This window comes from Ylistrum balloti, unplaced genomic scaffold (genome assembly GCF_031769215.1).
Source record: "Ylistrum balloti isolate Yb309-2 unplaced genomic scaffold, AGI_CSIRO_Ybal_v1 Utg369756, whole genome shotgun sequence".
Classification (NCBI taxonomy): domain Eukaryota; kingdom Metazoa; phylum Mollusca; class Bivalvia; order Pectinida; family Pectinidae; genus Ylistrum; species Ylistrum balloti.
This window is the reverse complement of record NW_026781957.1, coordinates 1,515,531-1,537,353: the sequence shown is the minus strand read 5'-3', so window position 1 is coordinate 1,537,353 and position 21,823 is coordinate 1,515,531. Positions and strand designations below refer to the sequence as shown.

The 21,823-nt window shown below is 37.4% G+C and overlaps 1 protein-coding gene across 1 annotated transcript; it reads left to right on the top strand.

The window, feature by feature from the left end:
• Positions 1-2,449: 2,449 nt before the first annotated feature.
• LOC132543442 (uncharacterized) lies at positions 2,450-19,676 on the top strand. Its single transcript, XM_060206942.1, has 7 exons — positions 2,450-2,717; positions 8,739-8,870; positions 9,265-9,419; positions 12,506-13,432; positions 13,804-15,195; positions 17,736-18,084; positions 18,337-19,676. The coding sequence occupies exons 1-7, from the start codon at positions 2,450-2,452 to the stop codon at positions 19,674-19,676; spliced, it is 4,563 nt and encodes a 1,520-aa protein (XP_060062925.1).
• The last annotated feature ends 2,147 nt before the right edge of the window (positions 19,677-21,823 follow it).

Below are 21,823 nucleotides of genomic sequence, written 5' to 3'. Positions count from 1 at the left end.
GCTCCTTCGAATATCTGAAGATTGAACTAGATTATTTCTTGCTCCTCATATACATGTATCTACAAGTCTTTGTGATTTTTAAAAAATGTTTGAGACCGTAGTTTGTGTTTTAATTTCTGGTTTGTGTCTTACTTTTTCAATCACAAATATCTAGGACCTCACTGAAGTCTCCTCCTACTATGTTCATTCCTGTACCGTTTTCTTTAACATCATTTAACGAAGATTTGAAAAGAAACAAACATTTCTTTTCTGTTGATGATTAAGAGGGGCTTAGAAATTTACAACTGTTAGTATTTTGTCTTCTACTTCAATATTAAAAAAAAAAAAAAATCCGTTGTTTCTTTTCAAACATTTACAACATTCGCATTTAATTATTCAAAATGATACTGACCCCTTAACTATTTTGTTCCTCAAAGCTGTGATAAGCTATTGAACAATTTTCCAATTCTTTTTTAACGAAGGATATAAGTTCTCTGTTAACTGTGTCTCCTGAAAAAGACAAATATCAAAGTTGTGATATGATACAAACGTAACCTCTTTCCTTTGTCCCGCAGTCCTTGGGGATTTAAAGAAAGAATGTGAATTACATTTTTAGTTACTTGTGTTTTTTCTTTACTTGTCGGTGACGGAGGAGTGCGAGTTTTCCACGGACTCCTCTTTGGTGTGTAAAACCTATTCTCGTCGGTGTCGATTATCATTCTTTTCATTTGGTCGTTCAGATTTCTTTGTGCATTGTGTCTTTTTCTTTTCTGTTTTGCTTTCTGAGTCGTTCTTCGTCGTCAACCCTCAGTTTGTGTTTTTGTTTTTCACCTTCATTTTTCATTAGTTTAGAGCAGTCTTGCCTTTTGTCTTTGCAGAGAAGGAAACAGACATATCGATTTATTCCTGTTATCCGCTGTACCCTCTCCAAAACATCTTTTATATTTATCATTATTGTGTATATCGTTTTGTTGACCACGTGGTTGTCCATACTAACAGATAGTACCATAGTACCTTCCCATGATCATTTTTTTCAGCAGGTGATTTTGAAGGGTTTTTTAATAATGTTATATCCCCTGTGTCACAATCAATCCTTAGCTTCTCTCACTACATTTGAATAATTTCGCATTCTTCCTCCTCCAAAGCTGTTATCCTATCCTCGACCGACAGGGGAACATTGGATTCTGTGATCCAAGTTGTGTTTGCGAGATCGTGTTCGGCCCGTTTCAGGTTTTCTGGTATCAGGAATATTTGTTTACCCCGAATCGGTATACCCCTGCTAAGGGGTGTGACACGATTATTGTTGTTTTCCGGATAAATTCACCTTACATTTCCCGTATGTTGAATACCACTCAGGTTCTCAGCGTTTATCAAATTTCCTACACTCCGGTATACCTCTGTATGATTTAACCATTGTTTGTACGTTGAATACCACTCAGGTTCGCAGCGTTTATCACATTTCCTACACTCCGGTATACCTCTGTAGGATTTAACCATTGTTTGTATAATTATTTTTACGCCATAGATACCAGTCTCCCTGTGGATACAGATTCACATTTTGTGTGTCAGTCTTTATCAGTTGGTCGGCTTCTGGTCTAGATCAAATGTATGATGTATAAAAGGTTTAAAAATTGTGTTTCCTTGTACAACAACCAACGAAACATAAAATCTAACTAGGCACAAAACAACACACGACATGTCAAATGTTTAGAAAAAATTAAGCGATACGTCAAGAAAATAAACGAAGGAGACACCAACTGTGTTTATCCCTAAAACCGATTCACCGTTTTTATTGATAGATCATCTAGATGAATTTCCTTAGTATTGCTTTCTATAATCGGGAAATATGACAACATCTAAAGTCCCTGTGACTTTTAGTTTCTCCGCTCACTTTGACCTTGTTCATCACATATATGTATACATGCGTGACTACTCTGATATACTGTTATTTTTCAAACTATTCACTGTCCAATGCAGGTTATCATGCTAAGATAACTGTTTCCGCTTCAGTGAACACGCGTGTACACACCTAGTTTTCGTTAAAGCTTACCTGAGATTAGTAATGACAGTATATAGCCAGTCGACCTTGACATACCTGTGTAAACCAGAGTGTTGAACATTATTTGGAAATATTGAGTATTCAAATGTCCATTATGTTCCTGTTCCAGGCTTCTCTATTCGGTGTTAAACACTCGGACAGACGGACCTGTATTTGTACCAATGTGACATCATGATATACATGATGTGTACAACTATGTGCCATTACGGTTTCACCTTCGTCATGCTGTGTTACCTGACAAATGATACACCTGGAGCCACGTGATGTGTAATACTTAACGTTTAAACCAGGCCGGAGGATAGTGATACAAAGTCGGCACTAAATTTCTAAGAATTGTGAAATGACCAACATTGGTCAGTGTGTTTTCAACCAGTATTATTAGTTGGAGGGATTACGGACACGCCCATCGTCATGTGCTGGTTCTATGGGTTTGTTTACATTTGGACGAATGTCGTCGTGTGTTTGGCCTCTAACCAGTGTCTGTATACGGGCGGCCACTGTAAGGACAGAACCATCTCCACTAATGGCACATTCAACATTGCGATCGTTGCGAACATGCACGAGACTTTCGCGGGTAGATATTGCGGGAACATATCGCCCCAGGGGTTCCAGACCGCGATGGCCATCGAATGGATTACAAATTTGGTGAACAGTTATTACATGCCTGGGATACCTCTGGGTAAGTCTACCCCCACCCAGTCACTTCCTATTACACGCCTGGGTTAACCTCTATTACCGTATATAAACAACTCTCTAAAACTAAATCCGACAAGAGGTTCGACATTATTTGGGCTACAAATCAATCAGTATTCATATATGTACCTAAAAATACTATTTGCATACACTCAACTTAAGAAAGCGGGCAGGCTATAGTTCATAACATGACTGACAAGCATGCAGTTTATCAATTTGATAGATTTTAATGTATATATACACTGTACATATTCAGTGCTTGTGTTGTGACATATGATAAGTATTGGTAAATTGAAAGCTGATCACCACCACAGAATTTTTTTCAACAAATCTAGTATATAGATTCGAAACACTAGTTCAGTATTTCTCTCTGACGAAGTATAAAGTGTGTTATATTCACCATTTTACGTGGAAGTAACGCCATTTAAATACCACTCAGCACTTTTAAAGCGTTTTTCACTAACGCTGACATTGCTACGCTGTTTTACGTGTCTCTGTGTAAATATGTACATGTTCCAAATCTTTGTATGTTGATTCTACAAAGTCGTTTAGAGGCCTTCGTGGAAAAATGCTGACACTAGAAATGGTTACCAAACAGCTGTTGCAACTATAGCATAAGTAGGCTTCCTTCCCTTCCTTCCTTCCTTCTTTCCTTCCCTCACTCGTTTTTTCCTTCCCTCATTTCGTCCTTCCTTGAATGCTCTCACCTCGAATGCATGCCTTTTGATAGGGCATTAGATAATGTAAAGCCTAACATTCCTAGCAAACATTCACAAGTGTAAGACATGACACACTTAACGGACTTCACATTTGTTTGTAGTAATAAGAATAACGTTAAAGATGGTAACATGGTAACAATTTTCTGCCTAATCATCTATCATCAGATAATCAGCCATTATCTGTGAAGTCCATAACAACAAGGAACAATGATTCAAATCCAATGACACCAGGGCAAAATATAAACAAAAGAAAAATTTACATAGAGACTCCAGAAAAAAGTACAAGTAGAACAATAAAAAATGTTCCGGAAGAGTGCGCGTCTTCTGCTTCGTCTACAACTAATTCAGGTCTGCAAATTATCCTGAAAACCTGTCTGTCCTAACCTTATCGTTTTCAAGTATTTCATTTACCTGTTCGGAATCGTCATTCTTCAGAATAGTACTAATATTCTAGTTACCGAAACAATCAAAGGAAATGGTGTTTGAGAGCATTCGAAAACGGTTGTTTCCTATGTCAGAGAAATAGTTTCGACAATTTGACAAAAACTTTACGGTCCACTGTTTCTGTTAAAAAAGAATTTCGTTTCAAATTCCGTTTTCCAGGTTGTGTCAAGTGGCCTTTTGTCTGACTCACATCTGAATTAATGTTTTCCTAAAACACATTCTCAGAAAACATGTTTACCACAAATTCTTGAATAATGTTAATAACTCGGTAATTACGTCTGATACAGAACATATTCTCAGAAAACCTGTTTACGGCCAATTTTTGAGCTATATTTATATCCTGATTCGGTTATCTTCCCAATCAGGAAGTGTAATTTACGTCCTAATTTTTCTGTCGTTCTCACGGATATAATAAACTTCTGTCGTTGTGATATCCTTTTACTACTATCACGTTGGGAGTAAGTAAAATATGAGAAATGTGTCAGTTGATAATTACTGACATAATAAAGACCAGAACTACACGACATAAACTACTAGAAAAATTCATATGATGTATCAATTACATTAAACCATAATGGACAGAATACTAGAATACAGGACATGAATGGCAAACATGTCATTAAAAGGACAGAAGTCATGAAATGATAAAAAAATTACATTCTTTTCAGCAGATGTTTTTTTTTCAGTTTTCAGGTAAATTTTTAATAAGATATTCTACACATCAGAAGGTTGTAAATATAGATAAATATAGATACGAGTTCAGTGTCAGGAGAAGGGTTATATTACGACGAAAATTAAAGCACCGAAGTTTCTTTTGTGACGTAATTAATAACGTAAGTACTTCACTTGTAAAAATAAACATTTGTTTTCCGTTTTAAACAAAATATATTTTCAACCACAAAAGCTGTGTCTATTGGTGAATGACGTAGATTTTATCTAAAGTAAACCATCACGTGACTAGTGGTGGTAGGTCAGTCTCCAGGTACAATAGTACAAATAAAGTTTACAGCAGATTTAATCGAGATAAGAAAGAACGATTGGGTGGATGATGACGTCAAAGAAATCTGAGAAAAACATGAAAATCCATTCGATGGATATTTATAATAACTATTGTGGAAATTTTTATTTAGAAAATTAACGAGAGCAGTATCGTTCAATAAAGATAAGGTTATTTGAACAATAATGTAGACATTTGCTTATTCACTTAAGTAATTTTTTATTGACAATTAATGTACAATTATTCTGACCTTATTTACACGATCCTTTTCCTGGATGATATGACAGTGACAGATTACACAGGGTTTTATACATCATATATATATATATATAATTGTTTAATCCTTGTTCATTTACACAGAAATTTATTACTGGAGACAACACTCACTGAGAACATAACTAAAACTAAATAATATACAGCGTTAGGACACTATAAACACAAATGGTGAAGTTAAAAACACATCACTTCCTAGTTAAACGTAAATGGTAATACCCACGTGATTAATGTACACGGAAACAATGTTCTAACAACTTATACTTACTCCTATGTCATTCTTATTTGACCTTTACAAGGTCATATGATGACCTCTGACCCAAGCTATCAGTGGAATGAGTAAGGTATTTCCTTATGTTACACTTACGAAACACTGTTAATCAGACCCTAATGTCCTGTAAGAATTGCATTCTGTTTTCTCCTAAAAACATTCAAGATATTACAAAAGACAAAAGTTTTAAGTACACATTTAGAATTAGGTGCAGTAGAGACAAATAATGATTTAAACATCGTCATACCACTGTTTCATCCTAAACTCGTCAGCGATGCGAAGGGTCTAAATTTCGATAAAAAATATGATACTACAAGCATGTGAACACTATAATGATAAAAATCAATTTCTTCTGCTTCATCGACGACACCATGTTTATTTCATTGTGGGAAAATATAGAAATATGTAGTTGATGAAGAAGAGGCTGTCGTGTTCTTGATGTTCAGTTGTGGTGGGTATATACGATGGACATGATCTACAAATCTACTGCCATTGAAGACAAGACATCATCAATATATCTAAAAGTGAAACTGAAGGACTTCGAAGGTTTTTGTGACCTTGAAGGCGACTAAAGTAAAAACCAAAATTGATCTAAAGAAATGTCAAAACTTAGAGATTGAGGTCATTGTATGTAAACAACAACAGATGTTCCTACAAAGTAACATGATACTGATAATGTAGTCTGATTCTCTCTTCTATAGAACGAATAGAATATCAATGAATAAACAAATCTATTATCATTGCTCTCCAGTTAAAATACAAGCGTCCTGCACGTGTTGTGACACAGGTTAAACCTTTGTGAATGGCTTATATTCGTCTCTAGGAGATGGACCAGTAAAATAAAGCGGAGAGTTAAATGTATGACGATTATTCGATTTTATTGTGCAGAACCTGGTATAGCCTAGCTAAGACTCGGTATAATACATGCATACCTGTCCCTGTTACCACCAGGCAGTGTGTACAACAGACTTAGGTGTTTGGATTTATAATAGCTGGTCTCACAATTCAATGTACGCTTGCATACACAATTACGTACATGTTTGTATCAATACCATGCTATACTTAGATATGTTCTGCTATGCTTTCCTTCGTCACCCCTCCCCCTTCTCTCTCTCTCTCCCACACACACCCTCCTCCCTCTCTCTCTCTCCCCCCTCTCTCTCTCGCAACCTCTCTCTCTCACCCTCCACCCTTTCTCTCTCTCCCTATCATTCCCCCTCACACTCTCAACCCACCCTCTCTCTCTCTCCCCCTCCCCCCTCTCTCCCTATCTTCCCCCTCTCTCTCTTAATCCCCCCTCTCTCCCCCTCTCCCCCCTCTCTCTCTCTCCCTCACCCTCTCTCTCACCTTCACCTCCTCTCTCTCCCTATCTTTCCCCCCTCTCACTCTCAACCCTCCTCTCTCTCCCTATTCCCCCTCTCTCTCTCAACTCCCCTCTCTCTTCCCCTCCCCCCTCTCTCCCTCTCCCTCCCCCCTCTCTCTCACCATCCCCCTCTCTCTCTCACCCTCCCCCTCTCTCTCACCCTCCCCTCTCTCTCTTACCCTCCCCTCTCTCTCTCACCCTCCCCCCTCTCTCTCACCCTCCCCCTCTCTCTCCCCTCTCTCTCTCCCTCCCCCTCTCTCTCCCCCCCTCTCTCTCTCTCCCTCCCTCCTCTCTTTCCCTCCCCCTCTCTCTCTCCCTCTCTCTCCCTTCCTCTCTCTCACCCTCCCCCCTCTCTCTCCCCCTCCCCCTCTCTCTCTCACCCTCCCCTCTCTCTCTCTCACCCCCCCTCTCTCTCTCATCCCCTCTCTCTTGCTTTGTTTTGTTTGGATTTTTTATCTATGTCATGTTAAGTTTATTGGTAACACTATTTAAAATCAAAATATTATGTAGAATAATTTCAGATGTTTCAAATAAATATACTACTATTTACTCATTACTGCAAGACCTCTCGTTTTGAGCAAGTGTTCATACACACACATATATATATATTTAAGATGAAAAATAAAAATATGTCAAAGTTTTAAGGTTGTCATCAGAATCTCTTTCGGAAATATTTCCCTGTCCGTTATGAAATTAGATGTTTTCAATACTCGTAATTTTACCGGGTAGATGCAGTCTACAAGAGCAGGCATAAAGTTTATTTTAAGGCAAAAGATCAAACAGTAATTTGGTTATGATAATGATATGAAAATAAGGTTAAAATACAGTCTTTTACTACGTTACTGACATCAAGTAGAAACACTCCAAACGATTAGAGACTTGAATGTTAAGTAGTAGGTCATGTCCCCAGGTAGAGGTCACCTTGAATGTCATCACCGTGGCACATTGTAAGGGTGCGTGACATAAATACTATACATGGAGGTTTTTATAACAAAGTAAACAAAAAATATTTACATCAGATAGCAGAAATTCTTTAAATTTCCGATTAAAAGTTTCATTCCAAGCGGTAGGAGAATAATGAACCATGCCGAAATAGTTCTAATCTAGCATCTCCTGGGTTTCGCCACCACGGATGTGTTTTAGAGGGCAACATTAATTGTCCTTATAACTGTAAGTTAGTGTAGGAGTGAAGTAGGAATTTACCTGTCTAGTTTTTAATTACTACTGACTAATGAACGTACAAGAATTACATGTATAACTTGTTTGGTAAAAAATATAGGAGTGGGTGTATGTTTTACATTAAATATTTTTTTTGTAAATATGATATTGAACTAGGGATGGTAAATTTATCAAGTGTCAAGTTTTCTTAACACAGAAAAAAGTTTCCCGGTAATCAACTGATTTCTGTGCACATTACAACCTTAAATCTTCAAAATAACAAATCAAAGGAGTGGTGATGAGTAGACATTGTTATCGCCATATCACCCAATAACAAATGTCGTTAGCCACAAGGAAGACATTTTTCACAAGAATACAGAAATTTTAATTAATTGTCGTGTCAATGCTGCAATAATTATCATTCTTAATTTATTCAGTAATAATAGAATAAGTTTCATTATAACCTCCCGATATACAATGTGTGTTGTTAAAATTTGTAATCAATGGAATTTACATTATAATATCTTAAATACTTAACATAGACGTAAACATTTGTTTTATACGTTTTTCTCATTTGAGAACGTGACATTACTTATTTGGATTGACCAAGGTTTACGTGGCGGATGTCGTCGATGAAGCTTGCTCTTCCGGAACACCTGATCTTATTCTCCTTGTGTTTTTCAGTAGGCTCCGTGAAACTCATTTGTTGCCCTACTTTTATTGGAATTTGAGTTCAGATTATGATTATGTTGACATGTTGGTATTTTCTTCTTGTTTTTCAGGGTTCGAAATTTATGATGATTGTGGACTTCCCGCTTTGGCCACCGACGCCATCATCGATATCATTCCCGATGGAAAACCAGCAGATCTTGTGTCGTGTGATATCACGTCATCAAGCACATCAACATTTACAGGTAGGTGATATCGTGTATCATGACGTCACGTCAAACATTTGGGTAAAACATGAAGCGGTTGACGTGCACAGTGACGTCATGACAATGAAAGCAACGTTGACAATGACGTCTATGTTTAGTCTTAATTGTATGCACTTGATATGCATATTACATATATATTTTGTATACCTACATGTGTATATTCTCTCATTTTAAGTTTTTCAATACAAAAAACCGTTTGTGGTATTTTAATGGTGACTTTCGAGGAATTGATAAACATGTTGTTTATCCCGTAAAGCACATAACAATTCTGTATCATATAAGTTCAGTGTTACATATATTTAGGTTCCATAAGTAAGTATCATTACAACATCTGAAAGGTTCTAATTACATCATCAATTAATATTCCTTCCAGGAGTCCTTGCTATGACATCTGTTGAATCTTCTGTCGCCTTATCGGATATCGTGGGACGAAACATTCCCTTCATTAGTGGGCATGCGCGTTCTCCGACCTTGGAAATGAAAGACAATATCCTGTTTACCGTGCCGTCCATAAAGGAAGAAGTAAAGGTATTTGCGTTAATGTACTGTACGGCTCTGTAACTTAAAACCCGAGTCATTAGGGGTCACTGACTCTAATAACCACAATTTTTATATATACCAAGACAAGCCTATTCTGCATTTAAAAAAATATATTTTTCTATTTTGTTACTAAAATTTAAATGATTTTTGCAATTCTTTCCTCATCCGACAACCCATCCCAGAAATGTCCAGCAAAAGAACGGAATAAGACAGCGTCTTAAACAACTGTTTAATGTTTTTTACTCATTCCCACCAAATTTCTGAAATACAACTAGTCAAGATATTATGTCTCCCAAACATTGTCGCTACACGGATCACTTAACATACTATGAAATGTAGCTTTAAAAGGAATTTCATTAACGAGACTAGTAAACCAAGGATATGTATATCTGTTTATAGTAAAAAGGGATATAATCACTGTTATTATTCTCTGCAGAGAAACATGGTTATAAAAACGAAGCAAAGTTGTGTTGGGTAAAAAAGTGTTGTTTCTGATAACACTAGTATCTTTACGCATTTGATGTGATTGACTACTTTTCTTCTGATCGGCAGACGCCCATGAATATATTCTATGCTAGACACTTGTGTGTCTCCTGTACAATCTTCGAAATTGCCAGTGGTAGACACTTGCCAGTGGTAGACACTTGCCGGTGGTAGACACTTGTGTGTCTCCAGTACAACATTCGAAATTGCCAGTGGTAGACACTTGCCAGTGGTAGACACTTGCCCACTTGCCAGTAGTAGACACTTGCCAGTGGTAGACACTTGCCTATGGTAGATACTTGTGTGTCTCCTGTACAATCTTCGAAATTGCCAGTGGTAGACACTTGCCGGTGGTAGACATTTGCCGGTGGAAGACATTTGCCTGTGGTAGACACTTGCCGGTGGTAGACACTTGTTGGTGGACGTTTAGTCCCCTAGTTTTGCCGTAACTTGTCGAATAGTGGCCCGGTTCAGAGAACATACATTGATTGAGTTATGGGATTAGATTTTTAAAAAAAATCTTTAGTAATCTCAGAGTTTCATCATTTAGGCACTTAGCATCACCAATGAGTCCTAGAAGGACGAAACAGCTGTATGATGTAGCATCACCAATGAGTCCTAGAAGGACGAAACAGCTGTATGATGTAGCAATGAGTCCTAGAAGGACGAAACAGCTGTATGATGTAGCATCACTGACGAGTCCTAGAAGGACGAAACAGCTGTATGATGTAGCATCACGGACGAGTCCTAGAAGGACGAAACAGCTGTATGATGTAGCATCACTGACGAGTCCTAGAAGGACGAAACAGCTATATGATGTAGCATCACGGACGAGTCCTAGATGGACGAAACAGCTATATAATGTAGCATCACTGACGAGTCCTAGAAAGACGAAACAGATGTATGATGAATCACTGACGAGTCATAGAAAGGCGAAACAGCTGTATGATATAGTTTAATTTATTGTTCGACTATACTGTATTGTATTTAAAATGTTTATATTCAAAACTGCTATTCACTTGTGAGTTTTGTTCACTCTTCATAATAAATCTTTATAAGATTTGATTACGAAAGACCTCTGTAAAAAGTATGAAGGAAATGAACCAGGAAAGGTAAATCTACAGTAATGTCATGTTCTCATAATGAGAACCAAATAAATAACACGGGAGGTACCATATACATGTTAAAGAGTATCAAAACATCTTAATTCATATCACACAAGAAATATACTAAATTCCATTAAGATTTTTTTCCCAAATAATATATTTTTACGATTTTTATTTTAACCTTGAACAAAAAAGTCCCCCAAAAGCAACCATTCAGTAGTGGACCCGATATTGAATTTTCTATATTTAGTATTGTACTGGTACGTGATGACGACTAAAATAAGCATTTGTATCTCACTATTTAATCTGAGGTGACAGGATGTATTTATGTCGGTATACCCAACGGAGTTTTAAAAAAAATTCTATGACACAATTTGCATAAAATATAGATAATTTTCAGCAAACTTTTGACCCTTAACGACACTGATGGTCCGTATTAAGGCGAACCAGTCAAGTGATGCAGTACAACTCCGTCGTCCTGACGAGTGAAATCGTCAAATAAATGCATATTTTTCGGTAACAAATTTAAACACTTTAAAGATACAGCACATTGGCAAGTTTCTTTAGTTGATGTTGAAAAAAAAATATTCCAATTCAGGTACCTGGTACTCCTGAACTAGGTTGTGTTTATAGAGGTATGACAATCGGATTTTTTCTGAGCTTAATTCTGTCGCTTTAACGGCAGTAATTAAACCTTTTCTAATGCTCTATATTTGAACATTTCATTGCACAAGTGTCAGGTGTAATCAAGCAGGTTATTTATGAATCATATCAATCAAGCCAGTCTCATGCTTTTAGAGTTGACCTATCTCTGTATCTACTTTAACTTTAGATATTATCACACATGAATATACACATAGAGACATACAGAATATCAACTGGATGTTAATTTCTCTAGATGGCATCGCTAATAAGCTGACGCATGCGAATGTAAAAAAAATATAATTTATTACATCAACATAATTGATGGTGTATGTTTTCGTGATAAATAGGATTTCTGCGAAAGACCTTTATTTGTTGTGAGATTTCATTATTTCTCCACTTATTGCTCGCTTCATTAATCACATATACCATACCCTTGTTAGAACACTTTAATTCTTCTTTGTTATAATTGATGTTACTATTGTTTATCTGTATTGTTACCTGTATATAAGTAAGCTTAACTACGACTATGTTTAATCATCGCCAAGACCTCATTGAACGTGACATCACTTACTTGGAATTACCAAGTTTCACATGGTTGGTGTTAACGTTGAAGCAGAAGGCGCTTAATCTTCCGGAACACATCTGGTCTTATCCTCCTCGTATTTTTTCATGAGCCTCCTTGTAAATATTTTTTGTCTTCAAAGTTTTCGATATTGTTTTGAAATCCGTTTTTTAACATGTTGGTACGTTCAAGATGTTCTTTACTATAATTGTTATTGTTGAATGTTGTAGAACAAAACCAGTCATAATCAAATAAAATTTGCGTTCGTGTATTTTTAGGCAGCTTATCAACTGATGCAGACATTGAGATGGTACTATATTGTCATTCTGCATACAGACGAAGACATTGGAAAACTCTATCTTGAAGAATTTGAATTACAACGAAAACAGACAAAAGTCTGTATAGGAGGGATCAAAGAGATTGCTATTAAATATGCAGACGACGTGAACGTGGTGAAAGCTGAGGTCAAACAATTGATCAATTATCTGGAAAATCAACAAAGTCACACTCTTAATGAAAAGATGGGGGTTGTGTATTTGGGAGGAACAATCGCGGCCAGGCATATCATTCAGAGCATTATTGACGAGAAGAGCACACAGGCTAGGAATCTACAGTGGATTATGTTGGCAAATATCAAAACAGATTCGGAGGTTATCTCAATGATTCAGACATCAGCGGAAAGAAACGATAAATTAAATATATTTCTGGTAGCAGTTTCACCGCACGGTTTTGTCAAATTAAACACATTTAAAGATTTTTTTATTGATATATTATCAAGTGGCGATCCCGATGGAAGATACTATCCTTGGTTTGAAAAATACAAGTCCAGAGTTTACTCCAACTGTTTACCTAACTGTAACCGACAGGCCCTGGAGCAAGGTTACCAACAGGATATCAACTCGGTTAGTGCAGTAGTAGCCGTCCTGGCTCTGGCCTCCGCCATCAAAAGTGTGCACTCTGACCACTGTGGGGACGAGATTGGTGTGTGTCCTAACCTTCAGAAAAAGAATTTACATGTACTGGTCCGAGACAAATTAAAATCTACTTCGATCAATCTTACTTCCAGTTCCACCTTCTTACCACAGGAATTGTCCTCTCTGGATACTTCTATCCTGACAGTGGACCGACATTTCCACATAGACGGGACAACCATGGTTAACTTCTTCAAATACAACAGCACCAACACCAGAGTGATATTCGATAAGGTAGAAACGGTGTGGCGGGGTGAATTTTTAATCAAGTGAGCAAGTGTGATGAGTTTTAAATTGATAGGAATTATTGACAGCGTTAGGGCAATAACTATCTCTTGTATTCCTTAGATCTGTTCTAAATCGGGCTGTTAGAGTGATTAGAGTTGCATTATGTGACTTACACAGTTAAATCTACTTAAAACTTGCTGCAAACATCATAAAAATGTCCCTGAAACACATATCAATTTCTATGTTTCATAATAACCATGTTTTAAAGTATAAACATTTTATACAAATTATGATAAAACACAATAAATATGTACATCGATTTTTCACGTGTTTTTTTTATATCTAACTACGTTTCACATTTTCATTTCACTTTGTAGATTGGAAATCCAGGAACGAATCTCCATCTTGGAAAGGACATGTTCTCAATATGTAAAGACCAGTGTAATGCGTGTATTCAAGAAGAAGAGGTCCAGTTCGCTTATGTGGACGGTGATATCCTTATCCTGGGATTGTTCTCTATACGAGAGGCCGATGGTAACTTTGGGTGTGGAGGTTTTAGAGATGACGACCAGGCCATTGTCACAGCGCTAGCTTTTATACAAACTATCAAACAGTTATCGCCAATAGGCGGGAAACGAATCGGGGGATTAGCATTTGACGACTGTTATGCATCACTGAACACTTCTAATTTCTTAACAGAGTTATTTAGTGGAAAGAAAACACTAAAATATAAAACATCGACATCTGAACAAATCATAGACATGTCTAAAGTCCGATTTGCTGTCGGTGCTGTATCGAGTGACGTCACTCTCCTTGTTGCTGATCTTTTAACACATTTGAATATACCTATGGTCTCTTATGGTGCTTCCTCTGCCTTTTTGGACAACAGACGCATCTATCCGTACTTCCTCCGGACTGTTCCGAGCGATAAACTCCAAGTTGATGGAATTGTTGATATTCTAACCCGCCTGGATTTTTCCTTCGTTGGTGGTATCTATTTGGATGACGCCTACGGGTACAATGGGATACTGGATGTTGAACAGAAGGCTAGTGACAATGGAATATGTATCATCGACAAACAAATGGTCACTAGTAACTACCAGAGTTATCCTCAGATTGAGCAGACATTAAGGCAGAACGTAGTCAAGGTGGTTGTATTTTACGGCATTTCTACAGTTGCCAAGGAGATGCTGGACAACTTCGATAACCCGTATGTATTTATCGCCAGCGAGGCATGGGGTAAAGACCCAGACCTCATCACACAACAGACGGGTTCGAAAAGTAGAGGGTCTCTGGTGTTTCAAACAGACACAACGCACCGCACAGATCATCACCTACAGACATATCTGATGTCTATTTCGCCCAAGAATGATACAGGTCTACCTTGGGTAGAAAAATTATGGGAAAATCTCTTGGAATGTGACTTTCCTTGGTCAACTGACAAGAAATACACAGGCAAACCCGAGTGTCCAATGACCGCTAGAATAAATCAGACTTTTGCATCTTATTTAAGCGATTATCAGCGCGTGATGCACGTGAGTCATGCTGTCAACGCGATTTGGAAAGGATGTAGTGTATCGCCCAAATGCTTAACTTCATCTATTGACAGAGTATTTGCTCAGCAGTTAACGAACTCTATCAAAAACGTTCAGCTTACAGCGATCGACGGCAAGCCCTTCAAACTCTTCAGAGAAGATGGGAACGGCTGCATGGGCCTTTCGATATTTAACATACAACAACAATCAGACAACAAATACGTCTATAAACAGGTAAGTATCGCCAAATTATACAAGTCTATGAAAAGGTGAGTATCGCCAGATTATACAAGTCTATAAAAAGGTGCGTATAGACAGATTATACAAGTCTATGTGAAGGTGAGTATGGGCAGATTATACAAGTCTATGAAAAGGTGAGTATCGCCAGATTATACAAGTCTATGAAAAGATGAGTATCGCCAGATTATACAAGTCTATAAAAAGGTGCGTATAGACAGATTATACAAGTCTATGTGAAGGTGAGTATCGCCAGATTATACAAGTCTATGAAAAGGTGAGTATCGCCAGATTATACAAGTCTATGAAAAGGTGAGTATCGCCAGATTATACAAGTCTATAAAAAGGTGCGTATAGACAGATTATACAAGTCTATGTGAAGGTGAGTATCGCCAGATTATACAAGTCTATGAAAAGGTGAGTATCGCCAGATTATACAAGTCTATGAAAAGGTGAGTATCGCCAGATTATACAAGTCTATGAAAAGGTGAGTATAGACAGATTATACAAGTCTATGTAAAGGTGAGTATAGACAGATTATACAAGTCTATGAAAAGGTGAGTATCGCCAGAATATACAAGTCTATGAAAAGGTGAGTATCGTCAGATTATACAAGTCTATAAAAAGGTGAGTATAGACAGATTATACAAGTCTATAAAAAGGTGAGTATCGCCAGAATATACAAGATTACAAAAAGGTGAGTATCGCCAGATTATACAAGTCTATAAAAAGGTGAGTATAGACAGATTAAACAAGTCTATAAAAAGGTGAGTATCGCCAGAATGTAAAAGATTATAAAAAGGTGAATATAGACAGATTATACAAGATTACAAAAAGGTGAGTATCGCCAGAATGTGCAAGATTATAAAAAGGTGAGTATAGACAGATTAAACAAGTCTATAAAAAGGTGAGTATCGCCAGATTATAAAAGTCATTAAAAAGGTGAGTATCGCCAGAATATACAAGATTACAAAAAGGTGAGTATCGCCAGAATGTGCAAGATTATAAAAAGGTGAGTATAGACAGATTATACAAGTCTATAAAAAGGTGAGTATCGCCAGAATGTACAAGATTATAAAAAGGTGAATATAGACAGATTATACAAGTCTATAAAAAGGTGAGTATCGCCAGATTATACAAGGCTATAAAAAGGTGAGTATCGCCAGATTATAAAAGTCATTAAAAAGGTGAGTATCGCCAGAATATACAAGATTACAAAAAGGTGAGTATCGCCAGAATGTGCAAGATTATAAAAAGGTGAGTATAGACAGATTATACAAGTCTATAAAAAGGTGAGTATCGCCAGAATATACAAGATTACAAAAAGGTGAGTATCGCCAGAATGTGCAAGATTATAAAAAGGTGAGTATCGCCAGATTATAAAAGTCATTAAAAAGGTGAGTATCGCCAGAATATACAAGATTACAAAAAGGTGAGTATCGCCAGAATGTGCAAGATTATAAAAAGGTGAGTATCGCCAGATTATAAAAGTCATTAAAAAGGTGAGTATCGCCAGATTATACAAGTCTATAAAAAGGTGCGTATAGACAGATTATACAAGTCTATGTGAAGGTGAGTATCGCCAGATTATACAAGTCTATGAAAAGATAAGTATCGCCAGATTATACAAGTCTATGAAAAGGTGAGTATCGCCCGATTATACAAGTCTATGAAAAGGTGAGTATAGACAGATTATACAAGTCTATGTAAAGGTGAGTATAGACAGATTATACAAGTCTATAAAAAGGTGAGTATCGCCAGATTATACAAGGCTATAAAAAGGTGAGTATCGCCAGATTATAAAAGTCATTAAAAAGGTGAGTATCGCCAGATTATAAAAGTCATTAAAAAGGTGAGTATCGCCAGAATATACAAGATTACAAAAAGGTGAGTATCGCCAGAATGTGCAAGATTATAAAAAGGTGAGTATCGCCAGATTATAAAAGTCATTAAAAAGGTGAGTATCGCCAGAATATACAAGATTACAAAAAGGTGAGTATCGCCAGAATGTGCAAGATTATAAAAAGGTGAGTATCGCCAGATTATACAAGTCTATAAAAATAAGAGTATCGCCAGATTATAAAAGTCATTAAAAAGGTGAGTATAGACAGATGATACAAGTCTTTTAAAAGGTGAGTATTGCCAGAATATACAAGATTACAAAAAGGTGAGTATCGCCAGAATGTACAAGATTATAAAAAGGTGAGTATAGACAGATTATAAAAGTCATTAAAAAGGTGAGTATCGCCAGATTATAAAAGTCATTAAAAAGGTGAGTATCGCCAGATTATACAAGTCTATAAAAAGGCGAGTATCGCCAGATTATACAAGTCTATAAAAAGGTGAGTATAAACAGATTAAACAAGCCAACAAAAAGGTGAGTATCGCTAGATTGTATTAGTCTATAAAAAGATGAGTATCGCCAGATTATATTAGCCTGATGTAAGTCTACACACCTGCAAATACTGAATTTTATAAAGCTACTGTTTCGGTGATGAATGTCATCAATCTTAATGATGCTTTATTTAACATTTTAGGTTGGGATGTATAGTGAGGAGGGACATCTCAATTTAGAAATGGACCAGATACAATTTTACGACTCGTTTGGGCAGCCATTGCAAATCCGCGGTGTTGAGGCTACGTGTAAACCTGATTTGTGTCAGGGTATCTGCCAGTTTGCGCCAATTACCCCCAACACGACAATGGTCCCAGCCACAGAAAGACCTGTCACTCCCACACCTTCCCCCGAAGACGGCTCCATTAGAACTGATAATATAGTGATGGGTGTTGTAATTGGGCTGATGTTTGTCATCCTTATTCTCCTCATTTTGTTGCTCTTCCGTCAACACAATACCAATAGAGAAATGTCCATTCAGAAAGCATCTAGTAAGTTTGTAAACATTGTATATAAAATTATGTGACGTGAGTTTTTCTTGCTCGTTAAAAGTATTCCTTTTCTTGGTAAAATATCGATTGACTTTCATCAACAACCAATATCAAATAGCACCAGAAATTGACCACGTATTAATTTGGATGTGTAGCCAAAAATACTAAACTCTTTTAAAAGCTTTGCAGTGTTTTTGTTTGAGGTCATAAAATGAACTATCTCTGTATTTATCCTTTGTTCATGTTTTTCAGTACAAAGCCATCATACTGCCAGCATGCGAAGTTTGGATAATATGTACGAAGAAGTAGGAAGCTCGCGTGGTACTTCAAATCAAGGTTTCGAAATGAATAATTTCAATTCAAGGGACTTTAGGGATGGGTCGTTTGGTAAGCCTAGCGGCAGCTTGACCAAACAGTCTTCCTCAATTGAGTATTCAGATGTGGTACAGAGTCTTCCTGATCTAACAAAACCAACTGTCCCACGAACGGCTTCATCATCAGCTTCCGGTTCCGGAGGTGACGCCAGTAGTGTTCCTTCTAGAGGAAGTCGGGCTACCGAGAAAAACAGTTCGGCAATGTCAGATACTTCTGGTGCCTCAAGTCTGGGAGACCGTAAACATCTGACTTACGTTACAGCTGGAGACCTTGCCTTGGTTGATGAGGACGTGCTCGCAACTCCTCCCCCGAGCTACTTGGAGCTGGATGAAGAGGCGGGCGCAAACCAACCCCAGCCACCTGAAAATATACCACTGCCGATAACCTCTGGGAATGTGTACAGGCCTGACCGACCTCAAACTCTTCCTGGGATAAGTGCTCACCAGCTTTCTAATACTCCATTAGTTCTTTCCCCTAATACACATTTACATTATCCCACACAACATGCTCATTCAGCAGAGCAGTTACAGTCGATGTATCTTCATGCATTACCACAGAGCCATCCGTCTAATGTTCCACAGAACCAACCGTCTAATGTTCCACAGAACCACCCGTCTAATGTTCCACAGAACCATCCGTCTAATGTTCCACAGAACCATCCGTCTCATGTTCCACCGAACCAATTCCTACCTGTAAGCCATGCTGTTAATCCGAATCAGTTATACCTGTTGGCGAACAATCAAAACCGTGAATCAGTCCTATATTTAGATCCAGTACCAACACCACAAAATGTTATGCGTAATGGAGGACATGCTCCTCAATCAAGTCCTTTAGTGATATTTGACAAGAATGGCGTCCCCCGTATATTTACAGAAAGTAATTTATCACAACACATAAGCGACCCTCCCGTTACTGTTTCATCACATCAAAGACCAATTCCAATGGCACACTTCCCAACAGAAAATAAACATACGGCCGCAGAACCAGGTCAAACGGACAACAAGTTACATCAGAGTATAGTCCCTTTGCAACATCCGGTATCTCCAATAGAACAAAATGGTAGTCCCAGACAACAAGGATCCATTCCCTCTACTATGTCTTCTAATGTTCACCGCCCTGTGCCAAGGAAGTCCTATTCGTCCAGTGGAAGTGGTTCAACCTCTCATCTCTCTCCTTCCTTTCTAGATGATGACGATGGGGAGGTTATTATCATATAAAATGTGCCACGTGATATTATTATGTTCTAGTTTCTGTTTACTTCGTGATACCATTAGTGAAGACAAAATGCACTTTACCTGAAGAGTGTACCGAATGCTGGGGAGTCTATAAAGTATCATTTATACTGAACAAATAATCCTACACGATGTTTTGTTTTGTGTACCTATGTAAGAACTGATAAAACACGTGATTGGCCTGGTCCCTAAATTGCCTGTAATGAGAGGTGAGGGGTTCTAGGCCTCTTTTGGTGGTACTTATTGATATTTTATGTTAATTAGTGCTCCAGTGCAGTTCTTTGTGGCAGTACTCTTTCTATGTATGTCAACGGATGATATTCTTGTTCATTAAAATTATCTTTAAATGATTTTATTAAGAATTTTCAAAGCAATCCTCTTTAGAATTGGCAAAATTGGAAAAGTCATGTTGCCCTCGGGAATATGTAGGCTTCATATTTTTCAGAACAATATCTGCATGGTGTTGGAGATTACTATTTAGGCAGTCTCAAATCTGTGTCTACACACCAAAAACTAGCTTTACAGGAAGTAACCTTTCCTAAGTGCCCACATGTGTTCATGTTTGTGAATTTGTTCCTAATTGGAATTGCTGGTTAAGTGATTTGTTACCGTGATGATGTCGTTCATTTTTTGACTGGTATTCAGAAATAAGTTCCTATGAAAGTGTAGTTCTGGGTTAAAATTAGTGATATTTTAGCAATTTTAGAGAAGTTTTAAGTTCGTAACCATAGTTATCACAAGTTAGATATCAAGGGATTTTACTGTTTCCTTTCTGGACTACAACTGCAATTGATATGTAGTTTATAAATATATATACATGTGTATTTTTACAACCAAACTGTAAATACTCTATATCTCAAACGTATTCTTTAATTTTAGGAAAAGCTCAAATTAACTCCTTCTGTCTTTACATTCAAAACTATCTAACCTTATTATCAAGTGGTCATATCTTAATTTTAAAAAAAACGATGGATTTCTGTGTTTTCTGTCAAGAGATAAAAAAATGTCGTGACATTTTTTAGACGGCAAGAAGTATACATCTTTGTTCTTCTGAATAATATATGTCAAAATATCACTCAAGTTGTATTAGCAATTCTTTATTTAGTACAATACGGTCGACAGTTAGAACATCCGATGTTGTAATTTGTATACCAAAGCACGTGCTTTTCAGTCTGTGGTACTACGTGCCGATGTCCTGTCGTGTATACCAAAGCACGTGTTTTTCTGTCTATGGTACAATGTATCGATGTCCTATTGTGTGTAGCAAAGCATGTGTTTTCCTGTCTACGGTACTATGTGCCGATGTCCTACTGTGTGTAGCAAAGCACGTGCTTTTCTGTCTGCGGTACAATGTGCCGATGTTTTACTGTGTGTAGCAAAGCACGTGCTTTTCTGTCTGCGGTACTATGTGCCGATGTCCTACTCTGTGTAGCAAAGCACGTGCTTTTCTGTCTGCGGTACAATGTGCCGATGTCCTTTAGTGTATACCGATGCCTTGTTGTGTGCCAACTAAGGCCTCCTGGTTCCCTTATATACCGATATATTTACCGGGACATGTATCGTATTATCGCCTTTTAGAAACAAGGTCTGTTGCAGCATCATTGATATTATATATTTGGTTATATGTTCAAACATTTTTATATCTACAAGCAATTTTCATGTATCATCATGGTGCCAAAACTGTATTAAAAATACTAAGAAATATATAGTGTGAAACCGTATATGTTTGTAATATATACACAAAATATATGTAATGTTGATTAAACAATAAAGAAATGTTCGAACCCGTTCTTCTTTCCTGACGAGCAGTTTTAGGCAAATATCTTTTGATATGATACCTATTACAGGGTTTATTGCAGTGTCGACAGTAGGGCTATATAAAGACTGAAGATTGGTACCTCGGTGAACAACATGCAGGAGGCTCGTGGCATGTGATCAACAACATACAAGGTACCCAGGGATCTTCACGTGATAAACACACCCCGTGGGGAGTATGGTTCGAACCACGCACTAATATAATTATCGGAGTTTGATGGTACAGAATTAGCCGATAATTATTTTCCCTTCAGTGTCATACTTTCCGATAGGGGGTGTTGTGAATGCACGTGCACGAGGTGTCGGTGACTGTCGGG